This window comes from Dromiciops gliroides, chromosome 5 (assembly GCF_019393635.1).
Source record: "Dromiciops gliroides isolate mDroGli1 chromosome 5, mDroGli1.pri, whole genome shotgun sequence".
Taxonomy (NCBI): Eukaryota; Metazoa; Chordata; class Mammalia; order Microbiotheria; family Microbiotheriidae; genus Dromiciops; species Dromiciops gliroides.
Window position 1 is genome coordinate 38,620,101 of NC_057865.1, and position 23,500 is coordinate 38,643,600.

The following is a 23,500-nucleotide window of genomic DNA, read 5'->3' on the forward strand; positions in this document are numbered from 1 at the left end:
TCAGTCAGCATATAGATGTGTTTGGTGCCATGGAAACAAAGTATTCAGGTTATCACATTTTTCATTCTAAAATTCCCTGCCAGGTCAACTAGCTTCTTTTACCTTTAAATCAAAGGTTGCCTGTGATGCATTTTTGTGTGCCTACTCTGACTACATCTATATTGCAGCATCTCTTATAGCTGTAATTAATAATAATATTAATAGCTAAAATATGCATACATATGTGCATAAATCTACACATGTATCCATACACATACATGCGTGTATATATACATATATACATATCATATATTCTCACTTGAACCTCACAAAAACCCTGGGAAGTAAGTGTTATTATCCCACATATTAGAGATGAGGAACTGAGACTGAGATGGGTTGTGTGTCAGAGGTTAAGAGAGTCGGTGTCAATCAGCTAGTAAGTATCTAAAGAAAGATCAGAACTCAGGTCTTCCTGACTTTATATCTGTCATTCCCTAACTATCTCAACCAATCAGCAAATGTTACTAATTGTCTACTATGGGCCAGGTATTATGCTAGATGATGGGCTACAAAAACAGAAATTCCCTGACCTCAAGGACTTTACAGGATTTATTATTCAACAAACACTTAAGTGACTAATAGGACTATTGAAAAGAATAGATGTATTTGGGACAGCATAAAAATAGCAAAGCCATAATTTGTGGTTGTTTTGTTAGTGAAATATTTCCTGTTCTGTTAATAAAAAAGTGTGAACTGTTTCAGGAAAGACAGATGTGGTCAGATTAAAAACTTATATTTGAAGTCATCTTTAATTACTATTCTTTATTAGTAACAAAAAAGGATTTTCCATTTGGCTTTTCAGATGACTGAGAATCACGATGATTATCTTAGCCAGAATCAGGTCCAGTTGGGCTGAAGAAATAATTGTGCATGGCTCTAGTAAGAAAAATTGATCTCTTATCCTGTGTTTCCCTCTACAAGATGGTAAAAGGGAATTTGTTGGAAAATCATGGCAGGTGGCCAAAGAGCAGACATAGCAAGAAATTCAATCCTGAGGAAGGAAACTTTTTTTGCCATTTAAAGCAAACCAACCAAAATCAAGAGTTGAGTTTCTGATTGGACTTGTTTTCTTGTAATATAGTACTATAGTTTTTGTTCTGTTAAGCAGGGCTAGTTGCCAAGAATTATTTGTGTTATCTTTCTGTACAATATGGCTTCCTTCTTCAGAAGAAACTGACTCAACTATTTTTGTTCAGCCTCTGAGAAAGAGTGGGTTTGATATATTGCAGATGTATTACACAAATAATTGACTCTTGGTAGCTGACCCAAGCACTTCCAAAACATCTGTATTGCTGCTGCGATTCATGAGGTAGTCGTTGTGAATGATGACTTATGAAGTAATTCTTCAATGGAAATTATGGATTAACAAGGAATTGACTCAACTTAAACATTCCTGGAATCTTATAAACAAGGCCTTTTTCATACATGTACAATATCCATTAACCATCTTCCTGTCTAAAAACTCTTCCTAACTGCTGATATTACTGCTATTCCTCGAGTTCATCTTCATCCCCATCTCATCCTTATGTCTCTCCCCACTGCATATAGTATTGACTCCCTGAATTATTGTATCCACATCTTTGGTGCTAAAAGAAATAGTGGGGTGGTTGAATTAGCCAAACTCAGAGATAAGAGTCCTACATGAATTCAGGCATTCCCCTCTTTACCCAAGAAGTCTAACCTTCCTTCATTCAACAAATACTGAGTTTCTATTATGTGCAAAATTCCTGGTGACATCTTGCATTAGATATCTTAATGTGTCTAAACAAGAAAACAAGAAAAAATGCCCTGTAAAAAAAAAAAAAAAGCTCTCCATTTTGCAGCTGAGGCAACTGAGGATGACAGATGTTAAGCAACTTACTGAGGGGGCAGCTAGGTGGTGCAGTAGATAAAGCACTGGCCCTGGATTCAGGAGGACCTGAGTTCAAATCTAGCCTCAGACACTTGACACTTACTAGCTGTGTGACCCTGGGAAAGTCACTTAACCCTCATGGCCCTGCAAAAACCAAAAAACAAACAAAAATAAAATGTTGGTCTCATTTCTATGGAGAGATGCACTTTAAGAAATCTGATAAGAACATGGTACTCTGCAAGCAGTAAGAGCTAAATAAATGGTTGTTTGTATTCTATTGATTTATACCCTTCAACTGAAGGTCAAAGAATTTTGGAGCTGGAAGGGACCTTAAATGTTATTTTGTCCAACTTCCTTGTGAGGTGAAAAAGCCAAAGCTGAGAGAAGTTAAGAAACTTGTCTAAAATCTTACAGCTAGTTAATGACCAAACCTCAAAGTGCTCCAGTTCAGTCTTCTACCCACTGTAACACCCCATCTCTGAGAAATAGAAATTTGATTCCTAACTTTAAAAGTATCTGAGTTTCTGATAAACAAATATACACACATGCACATACAAATATATATATATGTGTGTGTGTATATATATATATATATTTAACAACACACTCTCTGAAAAAAGTATGTTCAACGCACTTAAATTTAATCTGCATTATTTTTCTTTTCTTCATCACTTTCTTAAGTCTCAACAACCAACAAAAAGAATAAATCAAGCCCCAATTTGTAGCATTTACCAATTTCCTAGGGCATGAATATTCACATTGACAACTTAACTATTGGCTCTCCTGAATCTAGATGAAACTGGTGGTAGCACATCACTGGTTCTGTGTGAATTTTAAAAATAGAATTAGAATGTAATCTGCTCATTTTAAAAAGCTCCTAAATAAAATAAGAATCACAGAATTGTTGGGTAAATTGAGCTTTTAAGGATAACAGTCAATGACACCATCATAAAATAGTTAGAAAATAATTAATTTGACCCTCACGATTGGGGATGTGTGCCTGTCCTCAGATACTTCATCTTAATGTCCTTCTCCAAGTTGTCAGCCTCACCTCTGCTTTGGAGTTAATATGGTAGACTCCATCTTTCCAGGGTCCCTTCTTCACTTCATGTTCTATTGTCTATAACCCTGTCTAATATCAGCTGAGTTCAATGGACTATTTGAAACAAAACTTTCCCCTAAAATACTCCACTTGCCTTGTGCTGGAATGACTAATAAAGCAATTTCCCTGGCTCTCTGGATTGTGTTTTGTTTCATGGAGTAACTTGCCTAATAGAATGAACAGAGCTTTGCATGTGACCGTGTCACCAAATCCAAGAGTGGGTTCTATGCAATCCAACAAAAAACATTTATATGTCAACAAGCTTTATTAAATACCTACTATGTGGTAGCACTGTACTAGATGCAGGTAGGCACCAGGGATACGCAGATGAAATAATAGACAGTCCCTGCCTTCAAGGAGTTAGAATCTAAGAGTGCACAAATAAATAGATAATCTTAGGTTCAGGACTGGAAGGGACTTTGCAGGTGATCTAGTCGGAACCCCTCATTTTACAGCTGAGGAAACTGAGATCCAGTCAGGCTAAGTGATTTACCCAAGGTCACACAGGTTGTGAATAGCAGAGCTAGGATTTGAATCCTAGTGCTCTGATTCTGAATTAAATGCTCTTTCCACTAACAATCTATTTCCCAGTGGCTCCACTCACAACCTCCTCATTAGTGGATAACCAAAACACTGTTCCCTGTCTGCTATTCTCCTGCATGTATTGTCTCTCCTTATTAGAATGTAAGCTATTTGAAGGCAGGGACCTTTTCTTTTGTATTTGTATCCCCAGTGCTTGGCCCATTGTAAATACTTAATAAGTGACTTTTTATTCATTCACCCATTCACTCATTCATTCATTCATTCATTCATCAAGCTGATACAATACAATGTGATAAATGCCCAAGGGAAGTCCCAAGTAATATGAGGAATTTCAAGAGGGAGAGATCACTTGCCCCCCCAAGGGAGTGGATGCTTGAAACTTTCAGCTGTACAGGCATTTATGAGTTTGAGGGTTCCCTGGAAGGAAGACATACAGATTGCTCATGATCAATACACTGTAGGATAGAGTCAATACAAGTTAAGGCCCTGAGTTTCCTCAGAGTCAGTGAAAAAAGCCCTGGTGGACAGTCCTTTCTGGAGAGTTTCTCTCTCAGTGCTATCCTCAGTGGGAATAGGAGAGGCAGGATAGTGTGAAAACCACCAGCAAAGCACAAAGGAGGTCTTTGCAGACCAATCAAGAAGCTTAGTTACTGTCTTGGCTCCTAAATCAGCCTTAACAGGGCCTGTCAGGGGGAGATTGGGGATGGTAAAGTTGAGAAATGAGACCTTATACCTGAGAGCTGCAGGTATTGAGGGAGAATGATAAGGGTTGCTGGTGCCCTACTGTTTGCAGAATTAGTTCTAACTTCTTTCCTCTGCTAAGGATCAGAGAAGGCTTCAGGGAGGAGGCAGCACATGTGTTGGACCCTGGAAGAAGAGAAGAATCACAGACAACGAGAGTCCATTTCTAACATAGATGATAGCTGAGAAAAAGCACAGAGATGGGACAAGAAAGGACAAACAGAGCCGGCCGGTTTGGCTGGGACACAGAGAAGAGCTGCATAAGATAAACCTGAAGAACTAAGTTGAAATCAGTTTGAGGAGGACCTTGAATGCATGGCTAGGTGGCCCACTGAATAGAATGCTGGGCCTGGAATCAGGAAAACCTAAGTTCAAATCCGTCCTCAGATGCTTCCTAGCAGTGTAACTCTGGGCAAGTCACTTAAACTTCTTATGCCTCAGTTTCTTCAACTGTAAAATGGGAGTAATAACAGCACCTACCTCCAAGGGTTGTTAAAAAGACTCAAATGAGATAATAATTGTAAAGCACTTAGCATAATGCCCATCACATAGCAGGGGCTAAATAAAACTTAGCTATTATTGATGATGATGATGGCCCACACAACAGCTTTCTGAAGTCAGGACTATTATTCCCATTTTAGAGATGAGGAAACTGAGACCTGGAGAAGTTAGGTAACTTTCCTACTGTCACATGGCTGATAAAAGTTAGAATCAAGATTTGAACCCAGGTCCCTCCTAATTCTGAGTCCAGAATTCTTACCCCTACACCAGGCTGTTGCCCCTCCTCTGAGTCCTCTTCCAGTTGAGGAGGTGACACTTGGTTCCCAAAGGCTTTGTCAGCCAAGCAGAAACTCTGGCCAACCCTGCCAAAATAGGTAGTCTCTGACAGTGACAACCTAGCTATCTGTCATCAGAGAGCCAGCCCACCTAAGCTTGGAGAGCCTCAGCCCTGCTCTGGCCCTTCAGGTATGAGCTTTTTACTCCTGAATCTCAAAGAGTGTCTACCAAGTCATAAGCAGGTCAACATCTGTGCTGGTAGAAGGGCTGACTCAGCGAAATATTCTCTTTTTATAGTACAGTGTTTATAAAGTCAGCCAGATGCTTTTGGAGCCAGAAAAGCCCAATAAATACAGTTAGGGTGCTGAGTTCCACCATTCCAAAGGCATCAATTACTTTTAAAAGGCCCTAGGGGGCAATTTAGCAAGTTATTGTTTCCATGAACAAAATGGTCCCCAGGACTTCCTACACCTTCTTGCAAACCTTACTTCCATCCAAGGAGCAGCACTAGCAATATCCAGCTTATCGTTATTGAAATAGAATCATTCTAATCCTGCTGCTTCAAGAAAATAAGAGAATTCTAGGTGGTTTGGGGGTTAGAGAGTACTGGGTTTGAAGTTAGGAAGTCTTGAGACTGTGTTCAAATTCTAGCTCAGACATTAGTTGTGTGACCCTGGGCAAGTCACTTGACCTTTTTGGACTCAGTTTTCTCATCTGTAAAATGAAAGGGGTTGATTAGATTTTATGAGTTGGGGGGGGGGTCTATGGGCCTTTCTAACTATCAAGGATCCTATGAACTTACCTATCCATTTTAATAAGGGAAGGAGAAAAAGGAGTGAAGATAATCCCAGATTCATCCATAGTGGGCTCAGGAATTCACCTAGAGTTACATTCATATATTCATTTGCTTACCTGCCCTTCCATGCCCAGTCCAGATCTCCTTGAAGCTTCAACTGGATCCTGGCTACACAGCAGAGAGAGGAAGCTCTGGGTCACTGTGAGCTAACCTAAAAAATGCATAAGCCACACTTAAGAATTTGAAGGTTTCCTATATATCTTTCTACACATTGAAAAGAAAATGGTTTGGGGGCGGCTAGGTGGTGCAGTGGATAAAGCACCGGCCCTGGATTCAGGAGTACCTGAGTTCAAATCTGGCCTCAGACACTTGACACTTACTAGCTGTGTGACCCTGGGCAAGTCACTTAACCCCCATTGCCCCGCAAAAGAAAAGAAAAGAAAATGGTTTCACAGGATATACTCTTGGGAACCTCCCTGTACTATCTATAATCTATCTTCCTTTACCACCATAGGTCACACTTACCTTTTAACTCAATTCAATAAACATTCATTAAGGGCTGTGCAAAGCACATCCTGTCCCACTTCTGGAACATTCTTATTGTGTGACCCTGGGTAAGTCACTTCATTTCTCCGTCTCAAAGATAACTGGGTACTTAACCTCTAAGTACCTCTCAGGTGTAAACTTCAAAGCAGTTGTTAGAAGTGGAGATCCCTATTCTGATGAAATCACAGATCCAGTTTTTTTCTTTCTTTTTTTAAAGTATACAAGGCACCCATTAGGTAATAGAGACACAAAGATAAAATGAGATGTACCTTACCCTCAGGAAACTTACATTCTACTTGGGGCTAAGGTTCTTATCATTTTTTGTATCATGGACCCCTTTGGCCTTGAAGGCTATGGACAAAATAAAATACACAGGATTTCAAAGGAAACCAATTATATTGAAATTCAGAATCATATCATTTTCTGATGACAAGTTCATGGACTCCAGGCTAAGAACCCATAATTTGGGGGAGATAGCACATTCTCAAATAAGTATAATATAAGGGGAAAAGGTTGTGGGAGTGGGGTGGGAAGAGAAGAGTTCAATAAAGTGCCCTAATTGGATTTGATGAGGAAGAATGATATCACAGCTGGGGGAACAGGGATCCAAGGAGATGTCCCAGAGGAAATAACCCCTAAACTGAGGTTTGAGGAAGAGAAAGAATGTGAAGAGCAGAGATAATCAGGGAGCATTTTTCAGACTTTGTTGAGCTTCTTGAGAGATGGATGGCACGTTGGGCAAGAAGACCTTCCAGTAATCCAGTTTGGCTGGAAATGTAAAATGTGGGAAGGGAGATCACATGAAATCAACCTGAAAAGGGATTTGGGAATCAGATTATAGAGCGTCTTCAACGATAGTCTAGGGAACTCGCCATACTGGAAGTCATCAAAAAGAGGTTGGGTGGTCATCTGATGATAGTGAAGATTCCTTTGAGAGTTTGGGGCTGGATTGGATTACAACCCACCCTCCCCAAGGCCCCTTCAAACTCTCAGATCTGGGGATCCTATTATTCTGAGCTTATATGTTTCTTGTAGACAAAAGATGAACATTTAGGAATTCTGAGAAGGGGCAGGACATGGGCAGAGCTGTGCCTTCAGAAGATGAGTTGGGTAGCAATGTGAGGGATGGACTGGAGAGATGCATTTAGAAGCAAAGAGATCCGTTTGAAGGCCAGGACAATAGACCACAAAAGTGGCGTTGAGAGTCTGTATTTGGTAGATGGTCTGAATTTTCGAGACATGGCGTCACATTCAGGATTTTAAGGTGAACAACTTGGGAACAGTCCTTTGAATGACCAAGGTGTAGAAAGACAACTCTCCTCAGGCTAACCAGTTTGAGGGTGTAAAATATGGTTTGTATTCATGGGATTATAAATTTACAGTTGGAAAGGACCTTAGAGGCCATTTGTCTAGTCTCTTTATTTTACAGATAAGGAAACTGAGGCAAGCAGAGGTCAAGTGACTTGCCCAGAGTCACACAGCTAATCAGTATGTAGTTAGGGTTACAGAGCTGATCAATGTTAAATGCAAGAATAGAATCTTGGTCGTCTCAACTTAAAGTTCATCGTTTTATCTTCTATGTCACACTGCTTTTTTTAAGGATCTAGAGAATAATAGCGATGATGATGATGACAAAGGCATTTGCATAGCACTTTAAGGTTCAAAAAGTCTGTGAGGTAGGAACTCTTGTCATTCTCATTTTAAAGAGCAAAAACTGGGGCTGACAGCAGTTAAGTGACTTGCCCAGGGTCACACAACTAGTAAGATCTGAGGAAGGATTAAAGGCAGGTCTTCCTAATTCCAAATCCAATGCCCTATCCACTCTAACAGGAAAATTGCCTCCAAAGAATTGTCCAGTGTGAATCACAGAGACCCTTGATCACCGTCTAAATGTTTCAAGTGTCCTTTGCCAAGTTCCCATCCTCTTTTTCTCTAAACACAAAACTGACATCTCTTCAGTGCCTTAAGAAGCCTGACAGTTCCTTGCTAGTTATCTTAATCACTTGTAAAGGAAGGATGAGAAGAAAATATTTAAGTAATGGAAACCAGTTAGGGGAACAGCAACCAAAAAAATGCTCACTTGAAAAGAGATTGAGGATAGTCTGGAATGGTTTGTGTAAGCACACAAATGGCATGAACCTTATAGACAAATGCCCTTAGAACTCACCTAATCTGCTGCATCTAATTGGATGTGGCCTCTGGGAGAATTCCAAGCATGGACCAATGTGTAATCTTGCAAACTCTTGCAACTTCCCACCAGAGAGCTGGAGAGCAAGACCAGCTGTTTCACAGCATCTGGAATCTCCCTCCAAATGACTCTAATAGAGAGAAATTCAATTCCCCTTTATTCAGTCTGTTCCTCCAACTTTCCTTCCACCCACACTTCTCTCTGAATTCAGCAGTTTGGGGGGAAGTTTGGCAGGATCACTGATGAGCCCTAGCCAGACTAAGACAAAGCTCTGGGAAAGTTTTCTTGGAAATCTAGGCTGACCCTTCATCACATCTTCCAAGCCAATCCCTAGGCTACTGAGGCAGTTCTTCCATGCGGGTGAGGGAATTCATACCCAGAATTATTATAGATGGGAATTTGGCTTGGGGTACTGTCCAGAAAATGCATTGAATTGCTTTAACCCACAGGTGTGTTGCCAATACTCCTGCCAGGCTTTCTTAATGGGAAATATTTTTGTGAAGTTCCATTCTTCTTGCAGTGTGTGTATTTGAACTGGAAACAAACCTCTCTGTACAGAAAAAGCTTGTCTTAAACTATTGGGTTTAAACCCTAAGGTTTGGACTCTTTGTAAAGGGAAGACATAAGAAGTCATAGAACAATCTCTGAGATTCATGGGCAAGAAAAATGTCAAATAACACAGTATGTTAATACTTCCTAGAGCCCAAGAAACTACATTATATCCTGGAAAAGGTAACAAATCTTAGTTTTCCCCTTAAAAGAAGATGGTAGCATAGAATAGATCCAGTCATTTCCTTGGCTTTCTTTTCTAATATTTCCTTTGAGCTTTTAGTGGTGTCACTTGGGTAAGTTCCGATCTTAAATTTTAAGGTCCTCAACAGTAAGGGCTCTGGCTAATTCATCTGTACAGTGCCTAAGAGCTAGGAGATGAGCACTTAAACATGTTTGGGTTTTTGTTTATTGAAGATCTATCAGCTTTCAAAAGTACAGCTTGTCTACAGCAGGGAATAAAAATCAGTATATTAATTATCCTTTCATGGTCTCTCTTCCACCCCCCTTTCCCCATGGCTCACTATATTTAAGGCTTTGTGTGTTGGTATTAACAAAGAGTTTTACAAAGATTGCTGCCTGGAACCATGGTATAAAATGGCGGTCATATGAAATAGTTGGGAAATAACCAATCAACAAACATTTAGTCCATTTTTATTTAAATAAATTGATATGGAGCATTGTCTATTGGGAAGAAACAAGAATCAATTCGTCTTTGTCTTTCTATTCCCCGTGTTTTACATAGTATCTGGTATACAATAGGCATCTAATAAATGCCTTTTCACTCATTCATTTATGTAGAATTGCAACATGGAGTAGTGTTGGATTTGGACTCAAACCATGAGAATTTGAAGACTAATTCTATGTATGTGACCTTAGACAAATAACTTCATTTCCTGTGACCTTTGTTTCCTCCTGTGTAAAATCAGGAGTTTGAAATAGATGGTTTCCAAGGCTCTTTCTGTATGTAAATTGTATGATCCTAGAATATGAAATATTGCTAATTGAGAAGAAACAGAACTGGTTCATTTTTGTCTTTGTATTATAACTCAGTACCTGGTTCATAAGAGGTAGCTACTAAATGTTTTTCTATTCCTTCATTAATTGATTTCTTCCTCTACACAGAAAGTATAGTAAACAGTACCCAGGATTTGGAGTCAGAGGAAGTGGGTATGAAACCCAACTCTACTTATATGACTTTAGGTAAGTTACTTCTTCTCTCTAGGCTTTGAGTTCCTTCTTCCTAAATTGAGAAAGTTGGACAAGATAATTGCAAAAATCCCTTGTATATCTACATCTTATGATTTTAGGGTATGTAGTGTTGTTAATTAAGACAAAAATCAGAAATGTTGCCTTCTGCCATTTTCATCCCCAGAATTTAGCCCCAAACCTAGCATATAATAGCTGCCTAAAATTTTTTTCATTCACCCATTTATCCAGAAAAACCACATCATATAGAGGAAAAATCAATGGACATGGAGATGGTGGATACAGATTTGAAGCCTGGCTCTGCCTATCTGACCCTAGGTAAATCACATCATTCTTTGGCCCTTGATGCACTTGCTCGTGCTCACTCTCTCTCTCTCGTTTGTTTTTGTGGGGCAGTGAGGGTTAAGTGACTTGCTCAGGGTTACACAGCTAGTAAAGGTCAAGTGTCTGAGGCCAGATTTGAACTCAGGTCCTCCAGGGCTGGTGCTTTATCCACTACACCACCTAACTGCCCCCTCTCCTCTCTTAAATGAAGGAGTTGGACTAAAAAGATCTCCAAGTTCCCTTCTATGGATCAATCCTCAGATTCTGGATTATGGAGAGTTGTTCATTGTAACCTCCACATCTGGCATGATACTAGTCACATAGTAGCCACTTTACATCCTTGTGGATCGATTGACTATAAATAGTCAAGAAAAATGTTGACTTACTTTTGAATCCCAGTTTCTCCAAATATAGGGAAATTGTCAATTTAGTTCTAAAATGTTTATAAAATTCATTTCTATTACTTCTTATGAGACAATTTACTAAGAATAATCTATTGTTAGTCATCTTGAAAATAAGAGTTCAGGTCAGTAAACATTTAACTGCCTCCTAAGTGTGCAAAACAATGATGGGCATGGGTCAGATGCAGTTTATATGACAGGCCCTTCATTCATGGAGTTTATAGCACAGTAGGTAGCTATGGCATAAATACCACAAAATAGCATGGTATACTATAATTATATTACTAAATAACCCAGGGGGAGTTATTTAGTAATAATGTTTAATAACTTGGTGATAGTTACTTAGTGTGTGAGTGATAGAAAGTGCTGTGTGTGATCTGAGAGGTAATTCCACCTCACAGAGAATGGTACCATATGATCTGGGTTTTAATAGATAAGTAGAAATTCAAGAGGAGGTGGGGGTTAAGAGAGAAAGTAGCTTGTAGCAAGAAGATTTTGTTGAAAAATCATTCTTATATCCATTTAAAAAATTAATTTTATTGGTAACTTTTTTAATATCATCTTCATTTCCTGATGTGTCCTTCCCATCTCCATCTAGCCATCCTTTGTAACAAAGAATAAAAAGAAGGGGGTGGGGTAGAAAGTAATTCAGAAAAACTAACCTAATCATCAGTTTGGACAATATATTCAATGTTCCTTAGTCTCCCACCTTGACAAAGAAAAGAAGGAGCAACTCTATCAATTTTTGGCAACTCTGTGTCATATTTTCATCATATTTTGGAGAAAAATGTATAATTCAAGATATATCTTCATTTTGCTGCATATTCATGAGTATAGATTTATGTGCATGTAGGCACATGTATTTATCTGACCAACATAGATAACCCATGAGTGCCCCATTCCCTTTGGAACCAAGGTACATATTTCAGATTCATACTGATGTACTTGCCAAATGCCATATCATTTTTAGTGTCCTTCCCCCACTTCTACCTCTTCTCTCTAGAGATCCTTGAGCCATTCAACACTGAAACAGTGAATGAAATTCTTTGATGATATTCTAATGTCAAAATGTTCTAATGGCATGATGTTCTAATGTCTAAGTCAATGAAGCCTCTTTGATGTTGTAGGAACTCAGAGTTTATCCTTCTCCCACTTAAAAATGAGTGATGTGGGGGCAGCTAGGTGGTGCAGTGGATAGAGCACCGGCCCTGGATTCAGGAGGACCTGAGTTCAAATCCGGCCTCAGATATTTGACACTTACTGGCTGTGTGACCCTGGGCAAGTCACTTAACCCCAATTGCCTCACTAAAAAAAAAATTAAAAATGAGTGATGTGAGGAATTCTGTTGCAGGAGATGATAACCTTGAAGGAAAAGAAGAATCAGGCTCCCATTTGGAATCCAGCACTCTATCTCTGCAAGATGTTTTTATGGATGTAGCCTTTCTCCTTGACTCTTCGAGAAATGTGGCAAGTTCCCAGTTTCAGGAAATAAAAGAATGTATAGCTTCAGTGCTTGACTACTTTTACATTGCCCCAGACCCAGTGCTCTCTCGTGTAGGAGACAGAGTAGCCCTCCTGAGCTACTCCCCCCAGGGTTATATGCCCAATGCAGAAGAGTGTCCAGTCCACATGGAGTTTGATTTAATTACTTATAACAGTGCACATCAAATGAAAAGCCACATGTGGGAATTTCTCCAACCGCTGAATGGTGAATCTTTTATTGGCCATGCCCTGAAGTGGACGATCGATAATGTCTTCTCTGATACACCCAACCTGAGGAAAAACAAAGTTATCTTTCTTATATCTGCTGGGGAGACTAATTATTTGGATCGAAAAGCTTTAAGGGAAGAAGCTCTGAGAGCCAAGTGCCTAGGCTATGCAATCTTCGTGTTGTCCTTCGGCCCCATGCACAATGACAAAGAGCTAGAAGAGCTAGCCAGCCAGCCCTTGGATCATCACTTGGTCCAGCTGGGCAGAATTCATAAACCTGACTTCAACTATATTGTGAGGTTCATTAAACCATTTCTCCATTCAGTCAGACGTAAGTCATTAAATATTTATTCCTCTTCTTTTGCTTTTAAAATGGTTTGAATGTCTCTGAATAGGGTCAAAGGATCAGCTCAATAATCTAAGATTCCTGGAAGTCATCCCTGCTGAGTCCTAAGGCCAGGGAGGAACGAGAGAATGAGAAACCCATGAAGGAGACTGTGACCCTACTATGCATCATTGCCTTCGGGATGCAGGATCCATAGAGCTGCTTCTAGGGAGGAAGTTGATTCATTGTGTCCTTTTGTATTATTTAGCACTGGGCCTGTTGAGATGTCTTGATGTTCCACTAACTATTCCTTCATAGGAAGCTCTGGATTTTGCAATACAGCTTGGTGGAAAGAAGGTTGTGTCAGAGGCTCTGGGTTTGAATTGCAACTCAGCCCCTTCTTACCTCTGTGACCGTTACCAAGTGTGGTCCTCAGTTTCATCATCTGAAAAGTAATGGGGTTGGATTTAATGACTCCTGGTCCCTTCTAACTCTAAATATGTGACCTTATGGTATTAAAATGAGGTTATAGTGAAATTCCATCGTATCTCCTTGAGCTCATACAGGGCCAAAGAGTCTCCAGTGTTTTCATACCCCACTTGCTAAATCTGTCTTCCATGGAAAGGAGCAGGCTCATAGAAAGAAGCAGTGGTTTCCAGTGTGTGTTTGCAGGGTCAGAGGTCGGGGGAAGGGGAGGGAAAATTGACAGTAGCTTTACCTTTCCAAGCACATGTACTAGGTCCCCAAAGGGTTCTTAGCCTGCATTGGGATAAAGCCAACATATGTCCCCCTTCAGCTGAAGCCTATTTACCAGCTTAGTGAGATTTTCCAGTGGGCTCAAAACTATTCACATTCTATATCTGGGCCCATTTCCCAGGCCTCCACCCAGCCTCTTCTGGCTCTACCTTAAGACTTGGGAATAGAATGGAGGGAAGCATTTCCCTCCTCTGTGTGTCCAGGAAACATAGAGCTCCCTCTCGGACATGAAAGAAAAACAGCCCAAATCAATATTTCCTCCGTTGATTTTCAAGATTTTTGTTGTTGTTGTTGCTCTCGTTATTCAATGGTTTTCAGTCATATCTAACTCTCTGTGATCCTGTTTGGGGTTTTCTTGGCAGAGGTACTGGAGTGGTTTGCTATTTCCTTCTCCAACTTATTTTGTAGGTGAAGAAACTGAGGCAAACAGGGTGAAGTGACTTGCTCAAGGTTACACAGCTAATAAGTGTCTGATTTTTCAAGATACAGATTGGCCTATTTGATAAGGAACCAGCTTTGGAATCAGGAAGACCTGAGTTCAAGGCTCTGCTTCTGACATGTACTGGCGTTGTGGCCCTGGGCAAGTCATTCCCAACCCACCCTCTAAGTTAAGAGTAGGAGCTGACCTTTACTGATAAAGGTAGTTTCTGCATTCAGAGTTCCTTAAAGGTCTGGTCCCCCGCAAAAAATGTGTGTGTGTGTGTGTGTGTGTGTATCCTGATGATTTTGACACTGAGAGACTAAGATAATAAGAGGTAAGACAATTTTACATGAATGAAACTTCAGTATAATTGGGCATAGACTGAAATTTTGACATCTGGACTCTTGACAACATGAAGTAATTCAATCTTCGAAGAACATAGGATTTTGAATTATAAAGAGCTTATTCCAATCCCCACATTCAATAAATGAGGAAACTAATGCCCAAAGGTGTTCTAAATCTGGACCAACGAGAAGTGTTATAGGTCACCCAGTCCAACTTCCCTGAATCCCCACCCCCCACTTCATTCTACATATAAGGAGACTAAGCCCCAGAGAGAAGAAGTGATTTATCCATGTAGAAAATAGCAGAAGTGGGATTTAAACCCAGCTCCTCTGACTCCAAGTTCAGTTCTCTTTCTACCGAACCACATTGCTTTCCAAAAGGAAGGTGTTATCACCAAGCTAACCATGTAGTAAATAACAGAGCTGAGAATATGTCTAGTCAGTAGCAACCCTAATGCTGTATTTAATAAAGCAGCTTTTGGAGTAGCTGGGTGACACAGTGGATAGAGCACTGGGTTTGGAGTCAAGAAGACTCAACTTCATGAATTCAAATCTGGCCTCAGATATTTACTAGCTGTGTGACCCTGAGCAAGTCACTTTACCCTGTTTGCCTTAGTTTCCTCATCTGTAAAATGAACTGAAGAAGGAAATGGCAAACCCCTCCAGTATCTTTGCTCAGAAAACCCCAAATGGGGTCACAAGAAACAACAAAAAGTAGTTTTTGAAAGCAAACATAATTTTTTACAGAAGCCAATGAAAAAAAAGACAAGTTTATTTTGTAAAAAGTTTAGAACTTGAGAATTAAAAACTAATCATATCCTGTTCTCTCTTTAGGAGCAATCAACCAATATCCCCCTGCAGATTATGCCCCAAAATGTGTTAATGTGACTTCTTCTAGCCCAAAGAAACTTCAGGAAGAGCACACCATATTGTGAGTTAAGAAAGTGTTTCTAAAACTTTATGAGAAATGATTACCCTTTGAGATGAAGAGGGGTTTTGTTGCAGGATGGAGTTATTTCCCAGATGTTTTAATTTTTTAAAAAATCTTTATTTCCATAGGATTATAAATCTAGAGATATAAGGGGTCTCAGAGGCCATCTGGATCAAAGTTTCTTAAACAAAGGTCCATGAATTTATTTTAAAATAATATTGTTATTAACATATTTCAGTATTTCCTTTGTAATTACATGTGTTCCATTTGATGCATTTAAAAACATTATTCTGAGAAGGGGGTCATAGACTTCACCAGACTGCCACTGGGCAGGGCAGAGCAGGACACAAAAGAGGTTAAGACCCCCGCTATGTAGTCTACCCCTCCCCTCCCTTCCCCACATTTTACAGATTGAGGAAGGAGGACCCAGTAAGGTAAGTGACTTGTCCAAGGTCCTGGAGATAATTAATGATAGAGACGGGATTATGAACCTAAGTCTTCTGACTCCAAAAGTAGTTTGGTTTTCTTCTGCTTTAACATACTTTCTGCCCATTCAAAGATTTTTATGAGAACTTGTGCTTTTGAAGCTACATTGGCTTGTTTTGATTGGGTTGTTTTATAGCTATAATGCTTACTGTGATAGAATAGAGGGCTTGAAAAGACCCAGATTTAAATCATACTTGTACCACATACTATCTTTGCCCCTGGAGCCAAGTCATCTAGCTTCTCAGTTACTGCAAACAGCTCTGGCACTCTTAAGTTAAAGGGAAGAAGCTTATCAGCTTTGGTGAAGGGAATATCCATACCAGTAGCTCCCAACATCAATGAAATAGTAGGTTCAGACCCACCCATGACCAAAAGGCTTACTACCTGCCCTGAAGCTATTCAGCATGACATGAAGGACAGGAAGAGCTTGAGAAGGAAAGGAGAAAAATCACAGAATTGCCAAGAAGATGCCATTTTAGAAAACAAGACCCAGAGTGCTTCAAGCATTTCACCAGCTGTGACCTGCCAGGAAAATGTCTTTGGATATTCACTTTGCAAAGTATAGACCCAAGTACTCTATAAAAATGCAATGCTGTTTTGACATTGGAAAGTCCTAAGACAGGGGAGGGGTCCATTTCCTGTTGGAATGTGCTTGGATTTTATTTGATTCAGATCACAGACTTGGCATGATGGGTAGCCCAATCCAGCAATGTGGGCCAAGAGTAGTTGATTTGTGTTAAACCATTAGGAATCATGTGCACTATGTGCTGTGATGGAATGAATATCCTGTGTTTCTCATTCTTTCTCTCTGTTTAGCCTTCTTCCAAAGGGGTATGAGATGGAGGCAGAAAATAGTGACTTTTCTGATGAATATGCTTCTGAAGAGCAACCCCATCTGGTCATTTTAGAAGGTAATCACAGTGTTCAGTCTGGAGAAGTTCTTGATTTTATCCACAAGCTACACCATCTCTTCTCTACTGGGGATATCTCAATGAATGATCAGGAAGCATCATGTTCAAAAGAAAATACCACCATCATTGAAAATGAACAAAAAACTAACAAAGGTAATCAATAATATCCAGAATTTCTAAATTCTAAATTCATATCTAATTAATTTAAAATTAAATAATAAATTTCTAAATATATGGGATCTATCACATATATGGGAAGGAAACACCCAGTAGCTCAAGCTAGTGCATCTCTTTTAAGCTTTGGACAGTTGAGGAATGAATAAGTGGCTTGATACCTAAGAGTATCCAGAATTTGGAGGCTTGAGCCTAGTCCAGTTGAGCCTGGTCTCCATCAGAGAGTTTGTCTTGCTATAGGTATTCAGCTTACTCTACACATCTCCAGGGATGCTTAGAACAACTCCATAGGTACCCGAGTTTCTTAACTCTCAGTACATGTTAAAAGCTGCTTTATGAGGAAGGAGAGGGGCATATAGTGGAGAGAGTTCCAGTCAGGAAGATATGAGTCGGCATCTTTGCCAAGAAAACCCAAAAAAGGATCTTGAAGAATTGGACACAATTGAAAATGATTCAACAGCAAAGGAAGAGAGGATAAAGCTTAGTTCCAAAAAGACAGTGAGAAAGAGGGAGGGAGAGAAGGAGACAAAGAGAGAGAGAAAAGGGGGAACCATAAGAAAGAGGGAGGAGAATAGAAAGGAGAGAGGAATGAATAAAAAAGAAAAGGGGCAGGAGAGAATGAAGCTAAAAGGATAGCTAAAAGGGAGAAAGGAATCTAAGTGATTTAAGAAAAATGGAAATCAGCAGGCAGATGGGATACAAGGAAAAGAAGGATCATGAAAAAGTGAAAAAGGAAGAACAGAGAAAAGAAAAAAGATGAGAACTATCAATTAGGTTTGATAAATGTAAAGAGAGAGTGATTGTGATGAGTGGCTAGGATAAAGTAACTTGTTTTATGGGAGGGGTCTTGAAGATTTCCAATGTGTGAACCAGCCAATGATGCTCTAGGACTCTAAGTACTAGACTTTTATTGTGGGTGAATTTTACTTCCTATAAGAGAAGGTACTTAAATTTAGGGGGAGGGGCATAAGAAAGGGAAAAGGAAATAGGGAGCAAGGATTTTGCGGTAAAACTGTCACCTGAAAGATAGGGGTGCAATGGGATCTTCGGAGGGACAGGCTATGTCCTGGCAGGAAGACTGGACTTTGGGTGAGATAATCCTGATGCTACCAAAAAGAGTAGGAAGGGATGAACAACCATGGAAGAGGTATAATTGGAGGTGATTGCCTTGATAGAATCCAAAGTATAAGATCATTGTGAATACATATCTTCCTTCCTTTATATCAATTGTATTTCAAAGGTATCCAATAATTTCTCTATGAAGATTGAATTTAACATCATTTGTAGAGCCCCAGTTTTACTTTACCCCTCTTGAACTTTAGGAAGATTTCCACATTTGTTCATGCTGATGAGATATGTCTGATACATGTATACAACTGTAGGGTTTAACAATATTCTGTAGAAAAGAAATCAGATTTATTTTCTTCATATGCCAACCTGGAGTTGGTTTCCTGATCTTTTTTCTCCAAAAAGCTCTACAAAAGGCATCCAGTATAAATCAAAAGACTTTGGATCTTATGCTCTAAGTGACCTTGCCCAAATTTCTGCTAATGTATCATTTTATTTGGCTGCCTAAAACATCAGCCTCTGGTGGATATCCCTTATGAGAAGTGGAAAGCCTTGAAAGGATAGAGGGTAGAACTGTATTCGTTTGATATATTATATGTTTAAGGTTATTGCTAATTCACATAGAAAAAAAAAGGATTTTTTTTCTTTTTCAGACGATGGAGACATAAGATGAAAACCTCATTAAAAACAAGATGTGACTTGTCATTTGCCTATTGTTTGTTGTGAATTCTTGTACAATTGTGTTCTTTATATTGTTTATTGGTGACCTGTGGGTCTAGACAAAAAACATGGACCACAGATTCCCAATATCAAATGTAATATAGAATATAGGAGGATTTGGTCAGCCAAAAAATTAATAATGATGATAAATGTTACAGCAAGATATAGTAAGTGAGGGGCAGCTAGGTGGCACAGTGGATAGAGCACCAGCCCTGGAGTCAGGAGGACCTGAGTTCAAATCTGGCCTCAGACACTCAACATTTACTAGCTGTGTGACTCTGGGCAAGTCACTTAACCCCAATTGCCTCACCAAAATAAATAAATAAATAAAAATTTAAAAAAAGATATAGTAAGTGATCTTATATCTAGGAAAATGTTTTCTAAATGGAGGTTCTAGAGGGTGCTGAATTTAGAGTCTAGAATTCCTGGGTTCAGATACTGCTTTGGACACTAACTAGTTGTGTGATCCTGAGCCTAAGTCTCTGCTTCAGTTTCCTCACCAAGAAAATGAGGAGTTTGGATTTGATAACCTTTAAGATCCCCTCCTGCTCTGAAACGGTTATCCTATGGTTTTCCTTAAATTTAATAAAATGTAACTGGCATAAATAACTAAGGAAAGAAATAATGAAGAAAACAACCTCACGGGTAAAAAACCTTTTTTTTCTTGGGTGATTCAGTCATTTCTCCTTACAGAGCTCTTGATAAGCATAAACACAAAGACTAATGGGCCAAGCTCTGTTGCAGAGAATGAAGAACTAGAGAAATTCTCTGAATTAGACAAGAGCCTCCAAGGCAAATCAACACTTACCTTGTTATGCAATAATTTAATTCAAAGGTGGGCAGAGTTGAGGATAGTAAAAAAGAAAGTTGGAGAATATAGATCAGAATTAAGAAATAAAAGAGGCTAAAGACCTGGAGACTTAAAAAATTTCACACCTTTATATCACAGACGTTTTCTTTAAGAGTCAGAGGACATGTGGCAAGTATCAAACAGTATGATCAACTAAAAAATTGACTATTTCTTAAGAAATAATGAATGGCCGGTTATTGACATAGCAGACATTTCTGAATGAGCTGCCCAATGATGAACACATTAGAACAACATTTGAAATTAAATTATAAGGAATGAATAGGGGTAGAGCCAAGGTGACATAGTAGAGAAAATGCTAGCTGAGTTCTCCCAACATCTCCACCCAAACTAATTTAAAATCATGCCTCAAATTAAATTCTGGACTAGCTGAGAAAAGAAAAGATCAGAATGAGACACTCTTCCAGCCTGAGACTATATAGGAGGTTGGAAAGAGAGATCTGTGACACAAGGGAGGAGGCTGGCCTGGAGCCCACATGGATGAAAAATCAGTGGTGGAAGTAGGTGGTGATGACAGAAGCAGCAGCAGCTTCAGGAATTCTCAAGCTAGGGAAAGAAAGCCTTATATGAACTTGTGAAAAGTAAACTGAGCAGAAAGCGGAGAACATTGTATATGACAACAAAAATACTGGGGGCAGCTAGGTGGCATAGGGGATAGAGCACCAGCCCTGGATTCAGAAGTACCTGAGTTCAAATCTGGCCTCAGACACTTAACACTTACTAGCTGTGTGACCCTGGGCAAGTCACTTAACCCCAATTGCCTCACCAAAAAAAAAAAAAATACTGGGGGAAGTTAGGTGGCGCAGTGGATAGAGCACTGGCCCTGGATTCAGGAGGACCTGAGTTTAAATTCGGCCTCAGACCCTTGACACTTACTAGCTGTGTGACCCTGGGCAAGTCACTTAACCCCAATTGCCTTACCAAAAAAACCCCAAAAAACCCCAAAACTGTACAATTATCCACTCTGAATGACTTAGCTATTCTCAGTAATACAATGACCAAAGTCAATTCCTAAGGACTCTATGATGAAAAATACTATCCACCCCCAGAGAAAGAACTGATGGAGTCTGAATGCAGATTGAAATGTACTATTTTTCATTTTACTTTGTGTGTGTGTGTGGGGGGTTGTTCTTCGTTTTCTTTAACAGCATGACTAATATGGAAATATGTTTTGCATGATTACACATGTATAACATATCAAATTGCTTACTGTCTCAGGGAAGGGGTAGGGAAAGGAGAGAGGAAGAGAATTTGGAACTCAAAAGACTTTTTAAAATGGATGTTAAAATTGTTTTTACATGTAATTAGAAAAAATAAAATATTATTCAAAAAAAGCTAATTGGAAATGAAATAATCTAATCCCAAAGAATAAGTGGGTCAAAGAATAAATCATAGAAACAATCAATAATTGTGTTAAAGAGAATGACAACTATGAAAAAAGCATTCCAAAATTTATGGGATGCAGCCAGAGCAGTACTTAGGGAAAATTTTATATCTCTAAACGCCTACAACAATAAAAGAGATAAAGAGCAGATCAATTAATTGCAACTAGGAAAAAATACTAGAAAAAGAACAAATTATAAATCCCTTACTAAAAACTAAAATGGAAATCCTGAAAATCAAAGGAAAGTAGTAAAATTGAAAGTTAACACCATTGAACTAATAATAAAACTAGGAACTAGTAACTAAAGTAATAAAAAGATAAACCATTGGTTAATTTGATTTTGTAACAATATCGTAGTATCACAAATTAAAAGGGTGGATATAGCACCAATGAAGATGAAATTAAAGCAATTATTAGGAGCTACTTTGCCTAATTATATACCAGTAAAACTGACAATCTAAGTGAAATGTATGAATACTTACAAGTATACAAACTGCCCAGATTAACAGAACAGGAAATAGAATACTTGAATAATCCTACCTTAGAAAAAGAAATTGATCCATCAAAGAGTTGCATAAGAAAAAATCCCCAGGACCAGATGGATTTACAATTGAATTCTACCAAACATTTGTAACAATTGGAATGATGCCACCTGCTGGAGATACTGTAGGAAAGCTCCAACATGAGGAGAGGGCCTCTGAGGGCAGGACTATGCTGCTTTTCTTGGGCGTCAGGAAGTGATGTTGGCTTGTGGGAGGAAGAAGGAGGGGCAGGGCTGGCTCTCTCACTCTCTTTCCTGAACACTCTGGTGGAGAAGGGAGCTAGAAATGCACTCTCCCTTTAATAGATAGCTGAATCTAGGCCTTTCTCTCTCTCTTTATCAAATTCTTATTCTCCTTAATAAATGCTTAAAAGTCTAACTCTTGCTAAAGCTTATCATTTATTGGCAATCACTCATTAGATATTTTAGACAGTATAGCTAGAATTTTAGCCCCATATACATTTATGGAAGAATTAATTCCAATACTATATAAACTATTTGAAAAAATAGGTAGAGTCCTATCAAATTCCTTTTATGACACAAATATGGTTTTGCATTGACATTCATTAATGAAATGGGTCTATAGTTTTCTTTCTTTGTTATTGCTCTCCCTAGTTTAAGTATCAAAACTATATTTGACAAAATATAACAATCATTCCTATTGAAAACACTAAAAAGTATATAAATCAATGGAGCCTTTCTTAAAATAAGTTATATCTATCTAAAACTAAGGGCAAGCATTATCTCTAATGGGTATGAACTTGAAGCCTTCCTGATAAGATCAGGAGTGAAGCAAGCATGTCTATTATCAACACTATTATTAAATATTGTAATACAAATGCTAGCTATAGCAATGACAAGAAAAAGAAATTGAAGGGATAAAAATAGGCAATGAGGAAATAAAACTATCACTCTTTGCAGATGATATAATGGTATACTTAGAGAACCCTAGGGAATGAACTAAAAAACTAGCTGAAGCAATCAAGAATTTCAGTGTGATATTGAAAATAATTACTATGGACACAAGTTTTGGATGAGCTAATATTAATTTATCAATATTATACCAATAAAGGTTTGACCACATGTCTCCTTATCTTCTCATGGTCCCAGGCCATGTGGTAGAGTAGGCAGAGAGAGAACTTCAGCACCCCAGTTAGTGTATGTAGGAAACAAGCCCCCCAAAAGCCCTATATGGTGTTTTCAAAGAGTTTTTATCATTTTTTTTGATAGAGGCATGCCATAATACATTAATCAAATCTTATTGGTTAGCATTATTCAAATCTATAGGTTGTCATGGTTAGAGGTGGGCTATATTAAAATGAAGTCCAAAGATGACATTAGAGAAAGGAGTGCAAGACCCCCCCACACACTCAAGTTACTCAGGGAAAAATCCACACATCTAGGTATGGTTTAATCTAATTAGTAAGTCCTTGGGCTATCTACACAAAAGAATCTGTCCTACCTAAGACTCCTTTGTGAGCTTGAGTTTAACCTATAAAAGATTTGATGAAATCTCTCAAGGAGAACTTGACATTTTGAATTTGGGGGGAGAAAGAACTAAGAAAGAGGGATTTCTGGGTCCCCAAGATATTGATAATTAAGAATTATTTTCTCACATCATCAAAGATGCAGGATATAAAACAATCCCACATAAATCATCAGCATTTCTATATACTACCAATAAAACCCATCAGTTAGAGACAGAAGGAAATTTTCTTTTAAAATAATGACAGACAATATAAAATACTTGGGAGTCTACCTGCCAAGACAAACCCAAGGATTATATGAACACAA

At 38.8% G+C, this 23,500-nt stretch overlaps 1 protein-coding gene across 1 annotated transcript in view; it reads left to right on the forward strand.

Moving 5' to 3' along the window:
- COL6A5 (collagen type VI alpha 5 chain) overlaps positions 1–18,866 on the forward strand; it is an 88,262-nt gene extending 69,396 nt beyond the window's left edge. Inside the window, exons 37-42 of the mRNA XM_043968228.1 lie at positions 10,259–10,336; positions 10,574–10,660; positions 12,419–13,108; positions 15,458–15,554; positions 16,857–17,104; positions 18,847–18,866. Of these exons, the coding sequence (XP_043824163.1) occupies positions 10,259–10,336; positions 10,574–10,660; positions 12,419–13,108; positions 15,458–15,554; positions 16,857–17,104; positions 18,847–18,866 (1,220 nt within the window). The remainder of the gene's footprint in view (positions 1–10,258; positions 10,337–10,573; positions 10,661–12,418; positions 13,109–15,457; positions 15,555–16,856; positions 17,105–18,846) is intronic.
- Positions 18,867–23,500: the final 4,634 nt, after the last annotated feature.